This window comes from Equus caballus, chromosome 21 (genome assembly GCF_041296265.1).
Source record: "Equus caballus isolate H_3958 breed thoroughbred chromosome 21, TB-T2T, whole genome shotgun sequence".
NCBI lineage: Eukaryota > Metazoa > Chordata > Mammalia > Perissodactyla > Equidae > Equus > Equus caballus.
Window position 1 is genome coordinate 33928900 of NC_091704.1, and position 26010 is coordinate 33954909.

General features: G+C 37.9%; 1 protein-coding gene and 1 long non-coding RNA gene across 6 annotated transcripts in view; one reads left to right on the forward strand and one right to left on the reverse strand.

Moving 5' to 3' along the window:
• ITGA1 (integrin subunit alpha 1) overlaps positions 1-26010 on the reverse strand; it is a 147823-nt gene that overhangs the window by 70041 nt on the left and 51772 nt on the right. For 4 of the 5 annotated variants that reach the window (XM_070245859.1, XM_070245858.1, XM_070245857.1 and 1 more), the window contains 5 exon segments: positions 25244-25364; positions 14510-14622; positions 11917-12005; positions 11693-11804; positions 10963-11090 (listed from right to left, as the gene is read on the reverse strand). In XM_070245859.1, the coding sequence (XP_070101960.1) occupies positions 10963-11090; positions 11693-11804; positions 11917-12005; positions 14510-14622; positions 25244-25364 (563 nt within the window). 5 annotated transcript variants of the gene reach the window in all.
• On the forward strand, positions 6491-11805 carry LOC138919954 (uncharacterized). Its single transcript, XR_011430552.1, has 2 exons — positions 6491-6586; positions 8518-11805. It is a non-coding gene; the product is annotated as an uncharacterized lncRNA (long non-coding RNA).

Consider the following 26010-nt stretch of genomic DNA (forward strand, 5'->3'; position numbering starts at 1 on the left):
CACTCTACTTCCTCTTGATAAAAATGCACCTCCCTCACCCCCAAACACCACCCCCCAATTCTCCAATCACCTGCCCTTGCTAGCTTCTGTAAGTGCTGCCTCATTTCATGACTACTCAATGAATTCCATTAGCTAGCTAGCTAACTAAGAGACACTAGAGAATATGATCAAACAGACAAACAGATCATATTTAAAGAAGGAAATAGAACATAGGCATCTCTCCTTAGGCTTGCTTAGTCAGGTGTAGGATAAACAAGAAATAACTAGAGAATATACACAAGCATAAGATAAGTCGCATCATAAGCTGAATGAACAAGCAGTCTGCTCAGTCCACGTTGAGGTTAGCCCTGCTCTTCCATGAATATATCTTTCACCCCATCCATCCATCAGCATCTGTCTCAAGACCATGTGCTATTATAATTGGAATAAAGATGACCAGAAGCCCCTTTGGAAATAAGGTAGGATACAACCAACTAACTACACACAGAAATAACAAAATGGCTGAGGACACACCCATGACTCCAATTCAGGTTATTTCCTTGACTTATAATTACATGTTATGGACAGTTATCTATTACTCTCTGCATAGATTTAAATTTATCTTCTCAATGACCCTGATAGCTTTTAATTAGTAATTCATGGAGACACTGAATAATTATGAAGGGAAACCATGTAGGTTTGACCTTGTCTTTGTGCATATAAATGTTCGGTGCAAATAAGAGTAAAATGGTTTTGTTACTTAGATAATCATTAGGCCTAATTTAGAGTACCAAGGTGAATAAATGCTGCTCTGGAAGTTAAGTGCTCATCCATTCAGGACATCTTACAGAGTTGGTTTTGTTTTTATTTCTCTTTGTTTTTATTTGATTAAGCAGGAGGCTAAAGCACTCTGAAGACTGTCACCCCTGACATTATTCTTGGACATTTTATTACTTGGATGAATCTGTTGAACACCCTCCTCTCTTACTTCTTTCACGGCCTCGGCTTCGTAACCTTTTCCTCTAGGCCACCTATGTCTTCTACTCCCAAGGTCTTATCCTTGACCTTGTCACCTGGAAAATTGCAGCACTTCAATGTCAATTTCAAGTGATCTTCTCTCTGACCATTACCTTCAGCTCATTTACCTGGTATATCTAATTCATCAATTCACTGACCACATCAACACTTCCAATTAATTCATACATCTTTGTTTTTTTTTTTTTTTTGTATCTAGCCTGGACTTCATGGTCCATCACCATAATCATTTACTGGCAAACATTTAACTCCCTTAACCTTTTTTTCCCTCCATTAACTCACTTGGCTAACTTCCAACTCTGGTTAGGTCCAAATATCTCCTTCTAGTGGCTGCTTCTGTGACATGGAATGTGGCTAGACAAAAATCAAACAACCTGTGGACTGGTCTCACTTTAAAGTTATGACCATGCATCTCAAATGTGGTTGTACACAGCACTGCCCGACAGTCCTACTACGTTTTACTAATGAATACACTTTGCTCCATTTTATTGACTTCAATCAAATTCTAGTCATAAACTGTTAACTTCTCAGGAAAAAGAGAGTATCTCACTTACACATGGAGAGAAGAGGTGGAAGTCATGCTAACAAAACAAAGCTGCTTAGTGCCATAACATTTCACATTTATAGCACACTTTACATATTGAACCTACTAGGAACTATTAGATTATCTGGATAAATTATCTTCACACCAGGAAGAGCAGAACATGTTTAAATCCTTGTGAGTCAGAGATCAGTGCTTTATATCTTCTCTCTCTCTCTACTTACCTACCTACCTAACATATATCTCATTTCCATAAGCTTATTCTTTGTAAACGTGAAGATAGAGAACTTACAACTGCCGTTCTCTCACCTTTTCTTTTACTTTGCTCCTAGCAACTCCACCTGCGATTCTCGTCAGAGGACTGCCCTTGGACTGCTAGAGCTGCTTTGTCCCAAAGGGTTAAAGAGCCAGAAGTGGCTGGGAGTTTTTTCTCCCTCCTCAGCCATTGCACTGCTCCACAGGTGAAGCCTGAGTGCACCCAAGCCCTGACACAATTTGGAGCTCCCCTTCCACACCAGGCTGAGGCCTAGACTTCACCTGAAATCACCCCCTTGTGTGTCCTCTGTGGCTCCTCTTTTTGTTCCCCCAATCCCTTCCTATTTCCTCTTGGAAGCTCTCCCTTGGTAAATCCCTCTCACTTGACTCCTTCTCTCAGGGTTTGTTTCTGGGGAACTGGACCTAAGGCAGCTATTGTCTATGTGTCTGCATTTCTTCTTTGGTCCTGGCCAGACCTCATGGCCTTGAACCTGGGCCATGGCAATGGTCGGTCTCTCCACTGCTGATCTCCTTCCTTCCATTTCCACTCTCCTCAAATCCTTCTACATATTAATGCTAGACTAACTGTCTTGAAATCCTGCTTTTATCACATAACTTCCTTGTTCAAAAACCTCCAATAACTCTCCATTGCCTATATCAATGACTCTGAAATATACTTTAAAAGGGAATTTTTATTCTACTTAAAGTAGAAAACAGGTAAAACTTCAAGCTGCTCCTTGAAATACTAAGCCTACAGGTTAAAACTTGGTTTTCCTCCCCTGACCATCAGTCACTCAACAGCCTGGTCCTACATTCTCTTCTTTCTCATCTTCAAGACTTACCATTATGCATTCTACTCCAAACAAATGCCCTTCCTGATCTTTCCAACTAAGCTAAATTCTACCCCTTCTGTAAGATCCAATTCAAGCTTCGCTTTCTCTGCAAAACTTTCCCCAGCTTGTCATCAATATAGCTCATACTGAACTTCCCCTTCTCCGAGCTCTGAAGCAAACTTGTCTGTCCTGCTCCTGTGAGTACTTCATTCTTCCCCAGCGTTTTGTTTGCATGCTCCATCTCCCTAACCACATTGTAAGTTCTAAGAAGGCAAGCGGGGGAAAGAGCATGGACTGTGTCATAGCTTTTGGTATTCTCTTATCCCTTACCACTGCTTTGCTTTGCTCACAGTTGACCCTTAAACATTCTTAGTAGATGACTGTAACATTTCACATGAGCAAGTAGAAAACTGAAATAGCAGGGAAATAACGATAAGCAGAAAAAGAGAGATACAAAGAAGTGTGGGAAATGAGAAGAGTGAGCAGTGGGGACTCAGATCTCAGGGAAATGACAGTCAGGGTAGGTTCCCGGCTGATACGGGCCTCTTATTTCCTCAGGACCCAGACAGAACAAGGTCTGCTGTGTCTTTTTTCAGAAAAGGGTGCCATTTATTAGCTTTCATCACAGGAAAATAGTCAAATCACATACATACGTAATGCTTTGCTGAGACCCAGTTCAATAGAAATAGTTTCCATCCCAGCTTAGTTTATAATTTAAGGCGGGTTCATACTAGCATAATGTGAATATATGCAGATATAACAGAATCAAATAAGTAGGAGAATTAAATAACCAGATAAAAAGTGAGTCAAGTGCTCAATACACACGGTGAGGAGGCAGGAAGAGAGAGAATCACAAGCATATTTATGGCCTCACATGGAAAGGCCTCGTGGAGGAAGGAGGACCCAGCTTCCTGAATGAGATACTCAGGTAAAGAACAGACAACAGGTTATGGAAGTAGAATGAGAGAAAGCAAAGCAGTCTTGAGCTCGGGAAATATGTCCAGGGTGATAAGGAATTTAAATTATTCTAGAAATTGACAAAAAGAAAAACAACCAATAATCATCCTGTCTGACTTGAAGCAGCCAAATGCATTGGAATGGTAGAAAAACCAGAGAGTGGAAGTTCAGTAGGGAGCTGGGGAGGAATAATGGACACGAGGGATTCCAGGTATTTTTGCTAAATGGAAAAAAGCATGCAGGGATGGCAGCTAAAAGAAGCAAGGGAGTTAGCTGTGGGCTTTTTTAAGGGAGAATGGAAAGAGAGGAGCTTCTGGCATCAGTGAAAGAGTGGATGAAGGTAACAGCGAGAGACTCTTATAAAGAAGGGACAAGTCACAAGCAGAAGGGACAGTTGCTTTTCAGAGACAACTGGAAGGGATGCATTCACCTCCTGGGAGATGCAGTTTGAACTTGATTAAGGAGAACAAAAGACCATAGGTATGTAATTTCAATCTAAGGCCAAAGAGAACTGAGCTGATTCAGGCTATGGCATAAATCAGGCACAGAACTAGCTGAGGACTCTCACATGAACAAGAGGTTTGTAACACTTATTTGAACTCTCCATTTAAACATAAGATTTACAATCCTTCTTCAGCTAAGCCCCAAACTAATGTTCCCTTAGGCTTTTGCCACAGAATCCTAGCATCCTTTTGTATGTCACCAGATATGATTTGAAAAAGAGTTCCATGGTCAAGCCATCTGGGAAACAACGGGTAACACAAAGTTAACCATGTATCTTTACAGCAGGACCCTCTTCTCTCTAATCTCTTTCTGTCTCCATCTGTCTGTCTGTCCCTCTTTCTTCCTCTGCTATTTAGAGTAAATTTAAAAAGTCGCAAATTTCAAATGGTGCAAAAGAACAAGGCTTTCTCTCACTCCTGTCCCCAAATTGCTCCACTCTGACTCATAAGCAAATTCCTCTGGAAGTGTTCTCAGAGTTTTAATATGAAAACATGCATTGTGAATCACGAATTGTAAGGCTTGATATATGTATTTCATTCTTATTCAAGAGAATGTTTTTTGTGAGGAACGTAGCACCTCAAACGACATAGTTTGGAAACCATTGCTTTACAATATTGAGAGTTACTTACCTGTAAAGATTAATTCATTGTTCTGCTTCATTCGCACCTCTTATATTTATGACACATTATCATGCATTGCAGTTATCCAAATATAAGATTTTACCTCATTTCTAAGTTGGAAGTTTTTTGGGATTAGGGATAAAGTTTTAGTGTTCTTTTATATTGCCCATGACACCTAGCATAATACTTGACCAATAAGTATCTGCTGAATTAAAATGAATTAATGGCCCAATGGCTTCACTTCTTTTGGGAGCAGAGAAAAAAGAGTAGGAAAGTGAATGGGAGGAATATGAAAAGAATGCCACTGTTAAAAGTTGCTGAAAGGAGGGCCTTACTGATTTTGCTCTCATGAAATTTAGTGTCACAAGAGAATGACAAGAGAGTTTAAGAAAGAAACATGTTTAAATAGCTATCAAGTGTATTAAGTCAAAGAGTTATGAAGGAATGGAATTATTTCCTCATTTAGAATTATATAATTACCTTGCATTGTTAAGGCAGAGTTATAACACCAGCTCCAAAATGTTAAGGCCCAGCACTAGCTAAGTTTCTGGGCTTTTATTCAACAAGTAACATTATCAAGTTAAGAGCTTCTTTAGGGGAGTAACGACAGGGGAAAACAATGAAATTTTCTATGTTTCCATTAGATGCACAATTGCTTAACCTGACAAGTGCTCAGGATTTGTGTCTGGCCAACTTCTATTTCCTTTTACCAAACTGTGGTACCTAAGCCCTGCCCTACAACCTGTTTTCCATGCAATGCAGTCGGAGCCTGAGGTGGTGAGAATTCAGGCTGCAGTCCAAGTTAACTGTCAGCGCAAACCACGCGGAGGCTACGTTAACTGAAACGAGCCTTAACTTTTTGTCACTGCAGAGAGGGACGTAAATGGGACTGGTTCACAGGTAGATGAACTGAGTCCTTAAAAACATAAAGTTGATAGATGATAGATATGGGTTCTAGGAAAAGAGTGTCTTTAGCTGGCCTCTTGCTTGATGGAAGATACTACAATGAAATTGATCCATGCTCAAAAATGCAAGGATAGGAGATGTTAAAGTTTTGCGGATAAGGGAGAAGACTATGGGCGAAATCAGGATTGGAGGTGAATGGGGTTCCATGAGTGATCACCTGCAAAAAAAGCCTGAAACACAATGTAAAGGGCTGTCCAGGGGTCCCCCACGAGCAGTGCCTTCTAGCTCAACGATTTCGTGAAGTAGAATGAGAGAAGGTGGTCACTTACAATAATGATTTTTAACACAAGAGGAAATGAAAAGCTTCAGGAATTACATTTTCCCAACATAAATGACTTGCCTCTTGTGTGCTAGGCAACACATAAAACTCTGGACTGTATTTCATAAATAAAAAGATTAAGGCACAATGCTGTCATCATGGAATTCACAGAACACCAGGAGAGACAGACACACGAGACAAAAAGTGATGTTCCTGAGTGATGAGAGCAATAAGTGAAGGATGCGCAAATGCTACAAGTATACAGGAGAGGAAGGAATTTTTCTTGGGAAGGGCGGGTGAAATAATCATAGAAAATGATGGAGAAAGTGACACTTGAACTGAGTCCTAAGAAGTTCACCTAGCGCCTAGAGCCTGCGGAGGAGAAAGGCATTCCAGGCAGGGGGAATCACGTGAGCACCGAACAATGTGTTCAGGGAAAGCCTGGGTGAGGAGCGGCTGCAGGGCAAGAAGAGAGGTGGGCACGAGGGAGGCAGGAGGCAGCGGGAATGACTAGTGCCAGGCGACAAAAGCCTTATAGTCCACTGGAGAGCTTGGATGTCACTCAGCAGGCAGTGATAGGAGATTTTTATCCAGGGAAACGCCATGATCTGAACTTTACCTTGGAAAGATAAGTCAGGTGAGTGATGGATGGAGGTTGGGAGAACAGAGACCAGGAGGCAAGCAAGCAAGAAGAGTCACCTCATTCACAACACCACTTTCAGAAACTGTAGCCTGACTGACAAGCCTGTGGCTGCATAGCTCAGTCAGGCTTCTTTTCAGCCCTCAAAACAATGAATCAGTCATCGGTAAGGTTTCTTGGGAAAGGGCCATAAAATGCGCAGTAAAAAGAAAGATAAATAATATTCCTAAAAATTAATTTCTCTCTTTCGTTTTGCCTGGTTTAATGTTATGCTACATTCTTGATGGGAACAATCTAAACATTGTTCCATTAGTATATTTCACTTTTATATCAAGCCTCACAATTTACTGGTTTTATTTAGGGTAATGCACTCGTATTTGGCATATTTATATCATTCTCATTTGTTATTCAAAGCAATGTTATATTTAGGTATTGAGGATCAATAAGAACTGCATCATGTTTATACCATCATATCTTTTACAGCAAGCTCAGAGTATTTCAGGTTTGTTTTTATAGGTGGTTTTTTTAGAAGGCAATTTTACAGCCCTTACTCTGTCTTGGGTAAAAAATTGGTTTGCAAATATTCCTTGACTATGTTTGCAAAAGTGTTAACGGGACCACACAGAAACACGGAAGAAAAATTGACTATTTAGAGTCAATGTTTTTGTTATTTGCATTGCATTCCACTAACGTTTACTAAGTGCCATATGGAAACTTTAAGGCAAACTTTTTTATTTATCTTCCTTGCTTCTTTCTTTTCCTTTTTTCTTTGTGGAGGTGACAATTACTTCCAGGAATGGTTCATATCTTTGAGACCACCTTTCAATACTTGCAATTACTAAATGACAAGTCCATGATTGTAGAGAAGAGGCCATCATATTCAATCTTCACCTATTGCACCCAGTGTGTAACTGTACTCAATATAACAAACAAGATCTCAGGAGGTACAATCAGAATATAAATTTTTTTGGCCGGTCATCCCTTTAAAACTTATTTAGGATGAAGTTCTTCTACTCTCCTTGGATGGAGAGAGAAGTGGCTTATGACTTATTTTTAGTTTTAAAATGTCTGTTAAAAAAAGTCCTATATTTTAATTTAGGTTGTATACGAAATTGCTGTATTTGTAGGTCAAAAAAAAAAACCCTGATCAAATAGCAACAATTTCATATGGTTCAACCTAAATTAAAACGAAACCAAGAAGACAAACCAGCAAAGTTTATTTACAGTCGGAATCATCTCTCCTCCCCCTATTAAGGCTTACTTAAAAGAATATTAAAATGCCAGTGACAGAAAAAAAGTCTCATTAAATGCCTGCCCATCAGAGATAATACAAAATGCATTCATTATGATAGATACGTTTTTTTCAACAAGTGCTCATGGAGAGCCTGCTATGTCACAGCACAGCACTGGGCTGGCCACTGACAAGAATAGAAGATGATATAAAGTCTTTACTGTTGAGGTGCCTGTCATCTAGAGGATGCAGCAAACACACACACACACACACACAAACACACACATCAATATAACAATGCATTAGTCCAGCGTTTCTCAGATTTCAACCTGTTTAAGAATTACGTGGATTGCTTACTTAACACGCAGGCTGTAAAGGCCTGCTCTCAGAGACTCTGCTTCTGAACGTCTGGGGTACAGTCGCAGCACCTCGGGGACTCAGAAGCAGGAATTCCGTGAGCCACAGCTGGAGAAACACCACATCATACAGAAGATCTGTGAAGCCAGTGGCCGTGTCTGTCTTATTCTCCACAGTTATCCAGGCCCTAGCACAGAGCCTGATACACAGCAAACCCTCAGGAAAAACATCTGAATATCAGGATGAATGAGGATAGCCAAGCTTCACAATGAATGATACCAGCAAAAGTTGAAAATGTGACATAAAATTTCAGCAATTTAAGCAGCTCCTCTCTCTTTAGGGAGCAGGTTCTTAGGGTGAAGTCAGCGGATACTACAAACAACTCAGTGCCCAGAGTTGCATTCTGAAATCTTCCTCTCTGTGGAGTGGGGTCCTAGAACTGAGGAAATGTGACTTGACTCTTCTGCCTCAGAGTAAGTTCGTCTCCCTCCCGTTCACTGGTAGCGTCTGGATCCCAAGGGCTGGGCCCCGTTCCTCTGAATAGAGTCATTGTTCCCTCCGAGAAAGACATACAAGTCCACAAAGCTCACCCTGGCAGGCTAGAATTCCTCTGGTGGTTAGGAGGAATAGCTCCTCTATCAGGACTCTCACTACAGAAATGTAAAATTAATTATCGTTCTACAGTTAGCAATACCAAAATTGCAGCAGAATGGGTTGTGCATATAAGCAATTGATGGTTCTCTATTTCTTTACAAAACTGAGTCCCTGGCACAGAGCCCCACTGAAGCCATGATGATTATTCTAAGTAGCCTTGTAAATTTTCTTCTTGAAGTTCTGGAGCAACTTCAAACTTGTCACAGCTGCACTAATTCCCACCAACAGGTACAAACAAATTATTTTTTAAAGTAAAATAGATAAATGAATTTAAAAGTAAAATCAAATATTCAGACGATTAAAAATATTAGAAATTAAAAAATATTCCAAGAATAGAATTAACTTTGGAAAGAGAGGACTGGATAAGAAGGTGAAATAAAGTGGCCTAAAGAGGTGGAAGGGAAGAAAGCACATCATAGGGAAAGTGGCAAGGGAGAGGGGAGCTGTGGATTCTGGGTATGTCAGTGTAGAGGATGGGGACAGTCAACATGACATTGAAAGCATTAGAGACCTACTATACAGGGACATCAGATGGGCCCAGGTCTAAAACTTGTCCAGAAGTAGAGCTCTCAGAAAGGAAAGAATGCCAGACTGCAGCTGGAGAGCTGTATGATCTGATCTGCTGTCAACAAGCAAGGCACCTTGAACAGTCACTTAGCCGTTCGTCTCCCCTACATGAATTGAGATTTGGGGCTAAATGACCTCTAAGATTCCTTCCTGCTTTAATATGGCTCTATGAAATCTTATTGACTAAGAAGAGAAAGGATAGGGAAAGAGAGGAAATGAGGAAGGGAGAGAGTTTTGTCTGTAGCAAGAGGAGATACAGTATCTTCTCCAAACCTCTAGTAATTCACTTGGGAAGATCAATTACAGATGAGAAATTTGCGTCCAGGGAAAGTTACATTTTGTGATGTGTAAGAGTCCATTTTCTCGTGATAATTTTGCACTGATTTCAAGAAGTTCTCTGTTGTCCAGTAGGATATACACAGCCTTACCCTTCACCCAGCTCTCTAAAGAGACCTGTTCAGCCCTGGAAAACAGCCATATGACATTTCACTTTGAGGTTTGAGTCTAATTTGCAATCTCCAATTACCATCCTATTGGGAAAATTTATAATATATATTATTTATACATGCACGTACACAGATACACACACACACACACATATATATACACATATGCATGTATATTTATGTCCCAGTTTTAATGTGGGAATGACAGACACTGATGTGGTCAGACTGCTTTTTCAGTGCCTCAGAAACTTCTCCAAAGTAGAGCTCTCAGAGAGAAAAAGAAAGAATACTGGACTGCACGTGCACTTCTAAATTCTCCTGCGCTCTCCTATCATCCCCTAACCATGGAACAACCAATTGACTCTGATTCTACTGCTCATTCCTGCCCTTGAGGCACTGACCTCACTCTGACATTTAATTTGTCTGTTATCTGTTGTGTCTCCTTTATATTTTAATCCATATAAGTTTTAAAAAGCATCAGATTAATTAAATTCAAACTCAGTGTCTAAAGTGGAAGAGTCACATGAGAAGTTTCACTTCATTTAGTGGCAATAAAGGAGATGTGTCTGTAAACAGATACTCATGGGGAGAAAATGTAAAAAAAAAACCATTTGATTTACTGCAGCTAAAGCGTGGAGCAATTGCTTTTCGCTTAAGGAAAGAAATTATTAAATATAGGGAAAAAACAGATATTGAACAATATCCTGTGATCAATTCTTAATTTATTTGTATAATATGAGAAAGGAGATTATAATGTGATGTGTTCTTTGGGATGTCAGACTGGTTTCTACAAATTCTGAAATTCTGCTCTGAAATTCCCAAAGGTGGCTATGCTTATTTTATAATTAAGAATTCAATTATGATTTGACAGAGATCTAAAGGGGATATTTTCCAAGAGCATTGAAAATGGCAGCTTTCCTAACATTTTCTGTTTAGAAAATAACATGACCTGCCAGTAATATCCCTTTCATCAGGAATAAGAACAAGAATATGGAATATAAAATTCATCCTGAATTTTAGCTTTATTGATTAATTGATTTTCAGAATATTTTGTTATTAAAAATCTATGCATGTCTATCTTTAGGACAGTAGAAACCAAAACACACAGAATCACCTACCTGTGTTTGTTTAGGACCAATATCCATTCTTTCAAGAAGATCATTCAAAAAATCTGTCACACTTTTCCAGGGGTAAATACTGTTGGAACCATCCAGCACGATGACTATGTCCAGCTGAGAGCTGCATTCTGCAATAAAACGAGTCAGATGTGCAAATTTGGCGTCTATCCTTTTAGACGTATATGAAGTGTTTTCTTGGCTGAAAGAAGCTCAGTTTAAAAGATTAACTGATGTTCTACAAAGTAGACGCATTGCTTTTATAATCAGAAAAAATAGTTTTAGAAAAAGTACAGGTGATAAATACTCATTGCATTCAATAACAATGGGCTTGGGGTTCCTATCAAGTAAAACTTATCTCCACTTAATTTTAATTCACATTAAATGTCTTTGGAAATTTTCTCAATATCAATTCTACACAACAGTTCTCATTCTGTTGTATTTCAAACGAGGTTAATTTCCTCAAAGAGATTCACCCTTTAAATAAAAACAATATGACAGCTTTAGCTATGATGTTTAAATATGACTCTGTAAAGGTGATTTACACTAATATCAATTCCAAAAATAGCAGTGAGGTTTGGTTATATATTGGCAAAGCAAACATTTACCTAAATTGGTCATGCTGGTAGCTGAGAAAATACTTCAAGCTTTTTGGTATGCTCCTGTGTATACATATGTCTCATTCATTGCTTATACTTTTCAAACATGCAAGAACATTGCATAAAATCTGTACCTCGTACAGGAGCAATGGAGTTCACGACTTGAAATGTGGGGCTGACGTCAGAACAGATTCCAGTTGTGTAATGCAAATGGCCACATCTGTAGGCATATAAGGGCCCACATGCCTTTTAAAAAAATTAAAAACCGTAAGATTAAAAATTACATAACGGATTTTATACAGACTTACAATGATAGCATTCTTGGTTCATTAACTATCATTACTCTTTGCTTTCTTACCAGAAACCCTCCCTTTGGGTTGGTGACTAAAGTTGATCCAAACGTCATGTTCTCCTTTACTTCTGTGACATTGGGAATTGATGTATTAACTGAAAAATAGAACAGAATTTTATGAGGGTGAAAAACAAAGTAAAATTGTCTTATTAAAACATTCTATTTGCTTTGCTTATATCATAGCACATTCTTCTTTTGGTTCAACTAAATAGTCTTCAAAGTATTATTAAGGAATATAATGAACAAGCTAAGGCTGAAAACCTGGCTTATGTCCCAGAAACTTTGTCTGGATCGCTGTCTCAAATAGCTGTGTTGAACTATAAAAGAACGCAGAACTATTGGGGCAATGAGGATGTGGGATATAGTTTTTCACACATTTTTGCTAATTAAATAAAATATTTAGTCTCATCATATTGTAGATATAATGTAGACTTACACACTTATCTTACATGTTATATCTATGAGTTATAAATGGCCAATGATGAAGCATGATTTCTGGCAAGAAGAAGGAAAACAGGAGACCGGAAAAAACCCTCAAATGCAAGTTTTTTGCCCATTAATTTCACCATTATGAGGAGATGATGAGGATTACAAAGAAAACTGGAGCAAGATTAGAGCGTGGTCACGAAGTTTGGATAAAAGAAACACAATGAAGGGGCTAAATTTGACATCCCAAATAGGAAGGCTGGGTCCCGAATCATGCCAACCTGGCAAAATTGGCAAGAAGTTCCACTTATTCACATTAAAAAAGAAAAATAGTTCAGATGGGAAAAGCGAAAGCTTCTAAATCCTGCTCAGTAGAGTGCTGAAATATTTGAAAGTGGCAAAACTGAAGTTCAAGAAAGATTTGGTTCACTGTTCATGCCTAGAATTTTTTCTTACCTTAAGTCTATATATAGATTTATAGTGGGGGATGGAAGCAGAGATTCCTGAATGGTCACATTAACCTTCTAAGCTAAGCTTTGGTCTATGTCCCAGAGTTTAGTCTGGTTTGCTTTAAAAGCACCTAGAACTGGGCTATTATCTACACTGGTCTTGAATAACCTGGATTAGAGTTTTTTATACTAGGGTTGAGACGGGATGAGCATTCCTGGGATGTCAGGGACTACACCAGAAACTTCCCTACTGCTCTGGATGTAGCTAACATCTCCATGCTAATGTTAAAACCCTATTCCAGCTTTAGATAATGGAGAAGTAGCTCCTATCAGAACAACTCCTCTGCAAATAACAATTATAAACTCCAGGAAAAGAAAAAAAATTATGAAACATCTAAAGACACAGGAAAGCAACCAAAAGCAGGCAGAAACTGAGGAGAAGTCTTTATTAGAGGGAAGTCTATACTTGTAAGAAGAGATTAGCACTGGGTGAGTTTCCTGTTTTCGCGTCTGTTTGTTTTCCCCTAAGGGAAGGCCCTGGTCACTGGCTAAACCTCAAATAGAACTCGTAGTCTTACTGTGTTGAAGAAACAGAGGTCAGAAATTGGGGTGATGACAGCAACTGCAGAGTGAGGGGGAGTATCGTGGAAAGTAAAGTCACACAGGGAGAGTTCCAATGTATGCATTTAGTCTGTCGAAGTATCTGCACGACTCGAGCTGTTTACGTGCAGGGTAAACTTCCAACAGCCCAGCTAAAATTAGAAGAACTGAATAGAGACTTTAACCGTTTCCCACGCAGTTTGGAAACTGAGTTCAGCCAAGCAAACTGCCTGCTAAAACAAAAAGTGAAGACTATTCAAAGGCACATAACACATGCAGAATCTCCACAATTACAACCCAAAAGTATAATCCAGGACACAATGCAAAATTACTAAACCACGAAGAAACAGGAAAATGTGACACAACCTCAAGAGAAAGGTAGTAAATGGAAAGTGATGTTGAGCTACTCCAAATGTTGGAATTATCAGGCAAGGATATTAAAGCAGCTGGTATAACTATGCTCCCGAATGCAAAGGAAAAACTGTTCGTAAAAAACAAACCAAAAGAAATGGAAAAAAACAGAACTGAAAAATACAGTATTTGAAATAAACCTGTAGGATATGAGTCATGTCCATGGTATTTAATATTGTGTAGAAGACTGACAGGGTTCTAATTCCTGAATAATTAATTCCTAGTAGGAATTTTCTAGTCACGTTCTAACTATGGTGATATTTCTATCAAATACATCTATTTCAATATAAATTTAATTTGTGCTATTTTCTTTTAAAAATTATGTTTCTCTGTTGCAAATTCCTCTTGTGCTACTTTCTTTTAAAAAAAGAAACACTAAGTTAAATTTTGAGGAGGAAATGTGATGGGCAGGTTTATTTGGAAAAGTTCTTTTATGTTACCCACTGGTTTACAAAGGATTCTGAACAATGGAGGCAGTTAAAAGTTACAAAACTAGTAAGATCTTCTAAATCTGTGGATAGTCTATGATGAATTTCTAAAGCAAAGAAAGGGCAGAGGGAATCAAAACGTCATTTTACGTGAATTTGAATGATAAGAATTGAAGAATATTTATAGATTACTTTTAATATTTTCTTGAGTCGGTTCAAATTTATTTTCAGTGAGATTGCTGGGCATAATTTAGGATCAGACTTTAACATTTTGACTTTACATACCTGGTAGATCCAACTTTATGCAAGGTAATGATTCGCTTCTCCCAACTGGACACTTATAGACATCTCCAGTTCTGTTTTGGGGTTGGCCAACTAAAGGAGAACCAATAAGCACCCTGGAAGTTAAATAACTCAATTAACATTTTTGAACAATCAGAAACACTTTATTTTAGTTATTTATTTATTTTTTTTAAAGATTTTATTTTTTCCTTTTTCTCCCCAAAGCCCCCCGGTACATAGTTGTATATTTCGTTGTGGGTTCTTCTAGTTGTGGCATGTGGGATGCTGCCTCAGCGTGGTCTGATGAGCAGTGCCATGTCCGCGCCCAGGATTCGAACCAACGAAACACTGGGCCGCCTGCAGCGGAGCGCGCGAACTTAACCACTCGGCCACGGGGCCAGCCCCTTTATTTTAGTTATTTTATGACTAGTTCTAAGACAATTGACAGCAGTTCCCATAGACATAATCAGATAGTCATCCTCTGTTAGTAATTTTATGTTATCGAAAATGAGCAGTCTTCTCCAAATTGCAGATTAATTTGAATTAAAAAAACATAAAATATATAGGGGAGAGGTCTTAGAATATTGCAGTTTTTGTATTATATATTACTTTATCATATTTTTTATTTGAGGGATGAAATAATAATTGTTGGCTAAGCCTGTTGCTGTGTTAGTTTACAAAACACACAGGGAAGTATAAATTAGTTTTTTCGTGTGAGGAATTGATAACTTCATAGACAAGTCAGGAAATATAAACATTTGATCATCATAAGATTTAATATTAGTATATGCTAGTTTTTAAGAATTTAGAAAATAAGGATAGTTAGGAGACCCAGGTTAAAATCACATTGTCTTTTTAGACAGAATTATACATCACTCTCATAATAATTAACAGAAAAAATATAATCATGATTTATTTTAGTCTTCAGAAGCCATTTAACAAGGTCTTCTACAATATCTTCAGGAATAGGATGGATGAATGTGGTCGAGTGTTAAAGGACTTGGGTGCATCGGTAGCTGCTGATTCATTGCTGGCTGAACAGCTATATCCAAAGACGCTGATTACTAGCAACCAAAGGATTCTAATTACCTACCTTAAGACTGTATGTGGGATTGTCTTAGCTTGTGTCTTTATTAATGACTTGAGTAAAGATATGGAAAGCAGTAAGGTACTCATCAAGTAAATCAATGTACCTATTTGGGCATTCAGAAGTGTCTCAACATTCTGGAACGAGAAACTTAAACTACTTAAAATTTAATAAGAACTTATGTAAGTAACTTCACTTAACTGCCTACTATTATCTCCGTCAGTATAGGATGTGGGAAACCTGTCTTAATAGGAGTTCGAGTGAAAAAGTCATGGGGGATCTAGTTGACAGCAAGTAAACCATGAGCCAATAGTGTTTTAGTGCCAAAAATGCTAATGTGACCTTAGGTTGCATTGCTGGAAATAGATGCCCTGGTCAAGAAAAGTGATAGCCCTTCTGTGCTCTGCACTGTCAGACCGTGTCTGGAATCTCCAAATTAAGAGGGGCATAGGCACAATGGAATGTATTTAGGAGACTGTGACTCAGACAGTTAAGAGGCTGGTAATTTTGTCAGGCTAGAGATGCCTGAGGGAAAATTGGGTATGATTAGCATGGAGAAAAAATGTCTGAAGGAGAGCAGAGATGCTGTATATGAGTGCAGGGTGATCAGGCACACGTTTTAAAAAATTTAAATATTTGAAAGTCTGTCATATTGAAAACGGATGGAATTTATTTTGTGTAAGTCCTTTGGGCAAAGCTATCAGTAATGGAAATAAGTTTCATAACAATTGCAAATATTGAATTGTTGGACTCCCTAAAACATAGTTATGATAGAATGCCTTTGCAAAGCCATTTCTGATATGCATAAATAACCATAAAAATGTTCAAGCCCTTTAATGCATAATTCCTACTTCTGGGAATCTAACTTAAAAAATATGACCTAAGTTAAGGGGAAAAAGCTTAATATATAAAGATAATGCTCACAGTGTTACATATAATAATGAAAAATTAAAAGAAATATGGTCAACAGCAAGAATGAATTAACTATTGCAGGCTCATTATATAGACTATTGTGCAGTCATAAAAACCAATAGTTAATAAGATTGCATGGTAGAACTAAAAATTATTTATGACTTAATTTAAAGTAAAAACGTACCTAATTTAGTGATAACCTATGACAATTTAAAGTGAAAGATACCACATTATATTCAATGTACTCATTATAATAACAATGATAAAAATAGCCAGCATTTTTTAATTTATGCCATGTGCTAGACTCTGTTCTAAGTGCTTGCCATGTATTAGGTAATTTAATCTTCTCCATAAAATATAGCAAGAACTTTGGTGCCAGACTTCATGAATTCAAATCACGGCTTTACCATTTACTTAGCTGTATGGTTTAGGATGTGTCAATTACCCTTTGTGCCTTAGTTTCTTCATCTGTAAAATGGAAATAAGAGTAGCTACCTCACAGGATCATCATAAAAATTAAATGAGTCAATGTATAGGAAATGCTGAAAACAGTTTTAGCTCATATAATGTGCTAAGTGTTAGTTCTTTTTATTATTTCTTTTTTTTTTCAGATGATGGAACTTCTATGATAGGCATAGATTAAAAGGGAGTACACCCAAAATCAAATTATATTAAGGAGTTTATGGTTAGATTTTTTTCCCCAATATTTTCAATCTTTTTGTAATGTGATTGATCAAACTGGTTTTATAGTTAAAACAGTTTAGAGAAAAGTAATGCACCTACTGTTATGGAAAATATTTAAGTTGAGGCTAGATAGGCCAATTAATATTTATTAAGAACATTCTACATGCCCAGCATTTATGCCAGGCTCTTGGGATAGGAGACGGATAAAACACAATTTTTTAGGTTGCTTAAAATTTAGGGGGGAAGCAAAACTAAAATGTACCATTATAATACTGACTAGTCCGAACTTGGTGCAACTTCAGCAAAGTCTTGGAAGCAAGAAAGAACACCGCTCCTTTGATAAGTTCAAATAGCTCAGTGCAGCTGGAGTAGAAGTTGAGCCTGGCAATGAAAACAGGCTCCAGATCATGAATGTTCTCAGGGTCCACTTCAAGAACTTTGGATTTATTATATGGAGGGGAAAGTTGGGAACCACTGAAGCTTTTAAAGAGGGATGTGACATGACCAATTCTGATTTATAAAGCTTATTTGCTCACAGTGTCATGAATAAACCGGGAAAAGGGACAAATTAGATTCAGAGAGTGAAGGCAAGGCTTCCTATGGTAATCCAGATGAGAAAGAAGGATCTGAGTTAAGAGAGTGGAGAGGAAGGGATAACCAAGTCTAGAAATATTTAGGATACAAGCTGTCTTAGTTTGGGTCACCCCCAAAGCAGAACCTAGACTAAGACTTTGGTACAGGTAGACAATTGGGAGGCAATTCCAAGTACGTGCAAACGTGGAGGTGGGGAAAATGATAGAGGAAAGGAAAAGAGTCCAGAAACCACATGGAACATATATGAGCATGCTATGAGCATGGCTAAAGCCCTTAAAGTAAAGGCTACCACTTCAGAAGAGTAAGAAGAGAGCTGAAGGTTGACATCTAGGGGAAAATAACACAAGATTTTAATGAGTGAAAAAAGGATACCAATAGGAGTGATCAGAGAGTGAGAATCAGGAAAAGGTGGTGTCACAGAGCCAAAGAAGGAAAGAATATCAAGAATGGGAGCCGTGAGTGTAGAGCAGACTTCATTTCAACTAACTTAGCAAAAATTAAGGGAGATGGGCCATATCGATAAATGTGGGCTTCTTTTTTCAGGCTAACCATTAAAGGTTTGCAGTGAGTTTAAATTTATTATGGGGTAAACCTGGATATGGTTAAAGGATGGTGAGAAAAAAACAATAACAAGAGAAAGGCTGATGTCACAGGAGAGGAGTAGAGTCCCTGTGCAGGTAGAAGGGGTGGATCCAGAACGACAAGTTTGTCTTAGAAATGAGGAAAAGCCACCAATTCCCTAGGCAGGGCTCTCGATGGCTCTGTATCCAGAGGTTTGTAACTGTCACAGATGGTTTGGAATTTTGTGTACCTTCGTGATGTGACATTGTCTGCCATTGTCCTCCATTGAAGCACTTTACATTTTTTGGAAACCTGAGACCACCAGGCAGTGAAGAAGCCTGGTCTAGCCTAATGGAGGATGAGAGGCCACATGGAAGAGAAAGGACGCTTGAGCTGAGAACACGAGATGCCAGACATGTGAGTTAAACCATGTTGGACCCTCTAGTCCCAACTGAGGTACCAGAGGGTTGCACTGCACGAATGAGCATTCATGCAGTTCCCTAGGCAGCAGGGGAACACCTACTCAAGCCTCAAAATCTTGAGAAATAACCACTTAGTGTTGTTTCATGCCACTAAATTTTGGGGTGACTTGGTATGCAGAAACAGCTAACTTAAATGGAAAGGGAAGATAACGTTTTGATCTAGTGTCTCCCTTCAAATTCTAAGTGTGTAGAGGAGTACTGATTAGCTGGAAAACATGTACCACTAACTGGGGAAAATCTAGGATAATCAATCAAAGTGAGTCCTGAAGAGCATGTTAACAGTAAAGTTATTGTGAATGACAGGGCAAGAGGGAAGAAAGATTGTGGCTAGCCTAGACAAAAGTGTGCAAGCAGGAGAGCGAGGGCGGAAAACGGAAGGTGACAGAAGTACGGGTGGCAGGAACACAGTGTAAAGCTTCTGTATAAAGCGGAGCAGGGAAGCTGAGATTTTAAGCAGCGGACTTTGAAGGAAAGGGTCTCGAGCTTATATTTGACCTCCAGGGCAATAGAAAGCGCCTTGAGTTGCTGATACTGCAACTGGAACCATGGCCTATTGTGTATTCTGGAGAAGTAAAGACTGAAGTGTGGGAGCTCAGAAAGTGGTAGAGTGTAGTAGGCCAGGATTGAGACAGGCAGTTTGAGAGCTGGGACCATGGTAAAGAATGGCTTAGAGTTAGCAGGACATCAGACATAAAATAATTTTGAGTATTTTCCTGGGAGCTATTTGTTCTGACATCAGCATGCAGCTCTGGAAAATACATATATCTTGCCACTTAATCCCAAGTAAGCCTCACTTTTCGCAAGCTACATAAAGATAACAAGATTCTAGGAAAGTATCAGCATAGAGTTTATGGAATTTCAGGAATCTCCAGCATTCTCAATCCCCATGTTTTTCTCAAGTACTTATCCATTCTGACATATGATATAACCTACCTGTTTATCAAGTTGATTATTTATTTTTTGTCTCCCCCTTTCCCAATAGCAGAAATTTTTGTCTTTTGCCATATATCCTTAGTGCCTATAACAGTGTCAGGTACGAAATAGGCATTCAATGGACATTTATTGAATAAATGAATGAATGACTGTGTCAAACCCTCTAAGAATCTGAATAAGGCAGACCTGGGAATTCTAGACTCATGTGACCTGATAAGAGGTCCTAATTGTGAAGTCTTTTTTCCATTTTAGAGGCTGGATATTTTGCTTAAGTAGAATGCCAAATCCGCCTTTGGGTGATACAGGAGGCATTTCCACAGGTCAAGGTTCCAGAGAAGCCTTGCTGTTAAAGGAGAGAACTGGCTGAAAGTCGGGAGGCTGGTGTTCCACGTCCTGGCTCTGTCACATACTTGCTATATTAAACCTTTGGCAATTCTTTCTGAGTCTCTGTTTCCTGTCTAGCAAATGAGGATAATAACAACGATGTCCGCCCAAACCCACAGGGTCAGTGTAAAGACCCAAGGCACATTGTTTCCTGAACTGTGGATATTGTTATTTTAAATTTTAATGCAAGATTGCTTTAACTCATTACATTTATTTCTATTAGATTTTTGCTTTCTATATGGCATTATTGCAATGATTTGTCTGTACATTAAAAGGATTAAAGAATGTTCTGGACTTCATTACTGATCTCTAGAGAAACACCCAATGAACTCAAAGATCATCAAAGCAAGAGAAACATCTCTTCTCCACAAAAAAGCTCCAATTATAACAAAATTTAGTAAACTGAGAAATGTTTGCTAGTCATAATAATCAATCTTGTCATTATGACCATTATTCTGTTTATTTGAAGAGTAGCTGGCCTCTGACTTCTCTGTTTCGTATTTGTTTTTTTCCTATGTAAAAGATAGTTTCCTGGAGATTGTTGTCTCATATTTACATTATTTCATGAACACTCTTTTCACCTAACTCTTTTTTGATGTCCAAGCCAAAGTCACTATCAGAGTGCCAAGTCTCCCTTGACAGCCTTTTTTTTCCTTTTTTTTTAAAATAAATGGAGTAAGTGTTTGGTCATCTTAGGGAATAAAGTTATACAGTAGCCCCATTAGCTGGAGGGCTTTCGGTCATGAAAGGTAGAGGGGTGGAAATGAGGTGAGCCAAAGAAATGACAAGTGTGGCAAAGAGGAAATTTCAATTTTTCAAAGATGTTATAAACAATGTAAAATAAATATTATATTAAAATCTCTAAGAGAAAATGTGGCAAAACCTTTAAAAAGTCTTTTTCTCCCAAGCTTGAATAGGCTTTATTTAAAGCTTACATACATTGGAAAGAGGGCATCAATCACCTGAGCCCACTATAAACCTTACCTGGCATAACGCAGGGTCCTCTCGGGAAACGGCATGAAGCCAACACACTTTGATATGTATGGGGTTGAGGATTCGCTAGGGAGGTATCTGCATCATGAAAATCTACTTTGAGAAGACAGGCCCACTGAAGTCACTGATGCCCCCAAGAACGGTTGCTGGAACAGCAGTTAAAAGGGTGGGTGCACATACCGAAAGGAATGAAGCAAAGGAAAAACTGAGTGGAAAGCCTTGAACCAACATCTTGTATTTTCCCATTTGGCCGAGACCTTGCCATCACGGTGATTACCACTAAATCTGGAAGCCTTGTGCAATGCTGAGCACATTTAATTTCTTCTCTTCAAAGCACAATTATTAAACCAACTGTGTTCTTTGCGAATTTTTCTGAACCACAATGCAATTACCAGGACGCTCCAGCTCATGCTAACCATAACGAACAACGGCTGATCTTAATCAGAGGTATAATGTGTTCTGCTACTAAAGAAACATGTGGTTTCTGAGCCAAAGATATAATGTAAATTACACTTTGCTGTAAACTTCTGAAAGGTAAAGAGGGCATAAGGCTGCCTTTTCTGTTAACTTTTAATTCTTTCCAAAGACTTAAAGTCATGCTTTTCAAATACGCAGACTGCACTTGTAATGGACCAGCAAGCGCTCTTTCCTTCGGCGTATTTCAGCCAAGATGGGTTGGGATGATTTTTTAAAAATCTGAGGTTGATAAGCCTCCAAAACATGAGCAGCAAATATGACTTATGAAGGTGATCACTTCTGGAGAAAATTAAATAACGAAATCTATGTTCTCCCAAATATGTCAGTTATTCCATAGTCCATTTCTTAAAGTAGGGCTGCATCCTACCTGATTCTATAAACACTTACAGAATATCCAAACGTGTTTCTAAAATTTAATTCACATTACCAGTGCCTGAATCTCTTTAGAACAATATGCAGCTACCATGCCATCTTTAAAAGTTTAGAAATTTAGATTTTTGTAATTTGCTTGCTTTTAAATTCAGTTGGCTGCATTGTTTTTGCTGACCTGATTTTTCACCTTTTCCATAAAATCATTACAAATACGGAATGTCAAAATGGAATTAAAGTGTCAGACATCCATACACATTCAAACGCTCACAAACTCTCATATGCATATTAATATGTAAAGTCTGATTCCGCAAAGATAGCTATTATCAACATTTACTTTTTAACATAGTTCTAATAAAGAAAAAAAAGCACTTGCCTGGGAGTGACTTGAGTACTATTTTCAGCTCTGGCCCTAAGTAGTTACATTTCCCTAGGGGAGTCACTTTAAAAAAAAAAAAACTCTTTATTGAAGTATGATCGACATATAAAAAGCTGTACATGCTTAATGTATACAATTTGATGAGTTTGGACATAAGTATACACCTGGAAAACCATCACCACAATCTATGCCATAAACGTATGCATCACTTCCAAGAGTTTCCTCTTGCCTTCTTCAGTTATTATTATTATTTTGTGATAAGAACACTTAATGTAAGATCTAACCTCTTAGAAAAGTTTTAAGAATACAATACAGTATTGTAAGCTGTAGGCACTGTGCTGTACAGTGGATCTCTAGGACTTATTCATTTGCATAACTGAAACTTTATACCCTTTGACTAATACCTTGCCCTTTTCCACTCATCTCAGCCCTTGGCAACCACCATTCTACTTTCTGTTTCTATGAGTTTGACTATTTTAGATTCCTCATATAAGTGGTACCGTGTACTATTTGTCACGTGTCTGGCTTATTTTACTTAGCATAGTGTCCTCCAGGTTCATCCATGTTGTCACAAATGACAAGATTTCTCTCTTTTTTAAGGCTGAATAATATTCTATTGCATGTATATAACATTTCTTTATCCATTCTTCCGTCAATGTACATTTTCTTTCACATCTTGGCTATTGTGAATAATGCTGCAATGAAGATGCAAGTGCAGATATCTCTTTGAGATCCTGATTTCAATTCCTTTGGCTATTTACCCAGAAGTGGAATCGCTGGATCATATGGTAGTTCTATTTTTAATTTTTTTTTTTGAGGAATCTCTATACGATTCTCAGTAGTGGCTGCATCAATTTGCATTCCCACCAACAGTGCACAAATGTTCTCTTTTCTCTATAACCTTGCCAACACTTGTTATCTTTTGGTTTTTTTGGTACTAGTCATGGAAGAATCACTTTTAACTTTATTTTTTATGTGTGTGTTTTTTCATCTATGATAAGAGAGAATTAAAATAGATTTAGTTGTTTAGCCAACAAATAGTCATTGAGTGCATATAATGTTTAAGTCTCCGTGCCAGAGGTTGGGCAATGCATAGGCTTTCAAGTGGGCACCAAAGTCCCTGCTCTATAGACATTTCCCCTAATATGTTAACTTCTCTCTCTTATCTGTTTTCCATTTTGAGGCCTGATTTCTCAGTTTCCCATTTCTCTCCCTTCTGGCGCCTTGAAAGAGATGAACTGGAGAATTAATGGGGTAGAAATCTCACAATAGGATGGGCTCTTATAATAAGGGACAGAAAGAAACTGAAGAGATCAAATGGGTGCAGTAAGGCTCCTAAGAGGAAATAGGACAGCCTTCTTACTCTATTGCACCAAGATTCACTCAGATAATTAAGAACTTCCGATCTCACACTGTCCTAAAATCAGCAAGACGAGATTGGATGAAGAGGAAGCTTACAGGTTTTCCTCATCTCAGAGAATGAAAAGCAGACTTTCATAAAATATTTTAACAATATTTGAGTATCCTTTAAAAAGACAGTTCATTTTAAGTAGGTGATTTAAGTCTTTAAGGCTTTATTTATTATATTCCTCTGTAAAATTTATATAACTATTATTAATTAGTGAAAATTAACTTTTACATGTGTTTTATGTAAAAGTTAAGTTTTTTTAAAAAAAACGTGCTGAGTGTCAGTTTCTTACAGCTTGTGCACAAAGAGAAGCTTGACCGTTTGGCTTACTCAGTGTTATTCTCCCAGAGGTAGAGCTCCCTGAATTGCAGGCATAATGCTTAAAAGTTGGTGTCTAGAGGGATGACTTAAGCCATTTTACCTTAAAAAGGGGGAAGGTAGTGAGACTACGCGATGGAAAGACGGGATTTACAAACTCATACTCTATCATTAGATTTCTCATCTGAGATATTTGTAAGGACAGTAGAAGAGTGAAGCACCCCCACAAATTCCAGTTTACACCTACAATTCAGTACTTGTTCTTAGAAAATATGAGACCTCGAATTCTTAATTTTGCTTGTATTTAGGGGAGTATTACCAAATTAATCAAATCTAAAAGATAAAGCAAAATATTGAAAAACCACATCTTTTCATCTGTGAAATAGAGTGATAGGTCACTGTTTTCCAAGCAGAAATAAATCACTTTTTGTTTATTATTGTAGTTACTAGAAAAATGAGCTTGTTCAGTTTAAGTTATTAAACTGAAGCTAAATTTGACTAACTCTTAGTCCTTTTTTTTTCTACAAGGTCCAATTAAAAAAAAAGACTCACTTACTAAAAATTACGTTAAATATAAAGCAAAAGAGCTCTAATATTTATCTTGTGTAATTTTCAACCAGTTAAGTATGCTTTTAAAATCTACATAAAATGAACTTAACTGATAGTAAAGGGTTAAAAGTGTATAAAAGAAATTCGGCAAGGTTAATTCTAAGTAGTAGATCAAACTCAGTAGGTCAGTAAGACACCAAAAATATAAGCCCAGTATTACACTATAAAAGCAATATTAACCCTTTCAGGACAACATCTGTCTGCCTCCCAGTCTCTCCTGCTGAATTTCAGCTACTCTAAAATGAGAACAATTAAAGAACTCTTGCCAGAATAACATAATTACAGAACAATGAGTATTTTGGATAAGGATCTTCTTTGAGGTCAACCCAGGCTTTAGCAGAAATCACTAACCACTTCCTATAACACTGCCAGGGAATTTTTCTTTTTTTACTTTGTCAGTTTCCATTACCAAATGATTAGACTGCATTTTCTACCATAAATGATTCATTCTGTTGAAGTCTCATTCATAAAATAAACTGTAGCCAAATAATATTTTCCATTACCTCGTAAGAAAACTAAATAACAGCAACAAAACCCACTGGCTTACCATTTTCCTTCTTCATTCTCATATTGTTGAACAGTGTATCCAAACATGTCCTCCACTGGGCCGCTGAAAGTCATGGAATTTTTCACATCAACATTGAATGATACACAGAAGCCTAGAACGACTTTAAGAGAGAAAGCAAAGTCCAGTTACACAGAATGAACTAAGATTCCATCATGTTTTGAATTATGGAAAGTATTCTTGAGGTTACCATTGAAATCTGTGCTCTGGTTAAAAAGAGCAAAGATTGAGAACAACAAGAAAGACCTATGATATTAACTGTATTACTGACTGAATATCAAGATAATGACTTTAAAGAACACAAGTACTAAAATTCAAAAAATTCCATAGTATTTTAGTATCTTTACCACTCCCAGACCTAAAGATTTTCGAATGTGTGGGAGAGAGCTGGAAGAAACTCACACTCACATATGACTAATACAGTTGCAGAGAGTTTTCCAGTAGTGAGCCCTACAGCAAACCATAGCCACTAATGAAATGTAAAGAGCTTCATTCTCCCGTTTTGATTACAGAGGTTCTAAGTATTACCATTTAAAGCCTAGAGAGAGGAAGCTTTCTCCTTGCTGTTTCCAAAGGAAAGGTGAGCTGATTGTCTCCACCCAGAGATGGCTTCCTACGCCGGCCTGAGATTTGCTCTGTTTCCCTTTCTGAATCAAGCAGTAGGTGGAAGCTTAGACTAATATACTAAAGTCTCCTTATAGTGTTGTTGTTGGTGATAACAGATGATATATCTAAAGAGTTTACTCGAT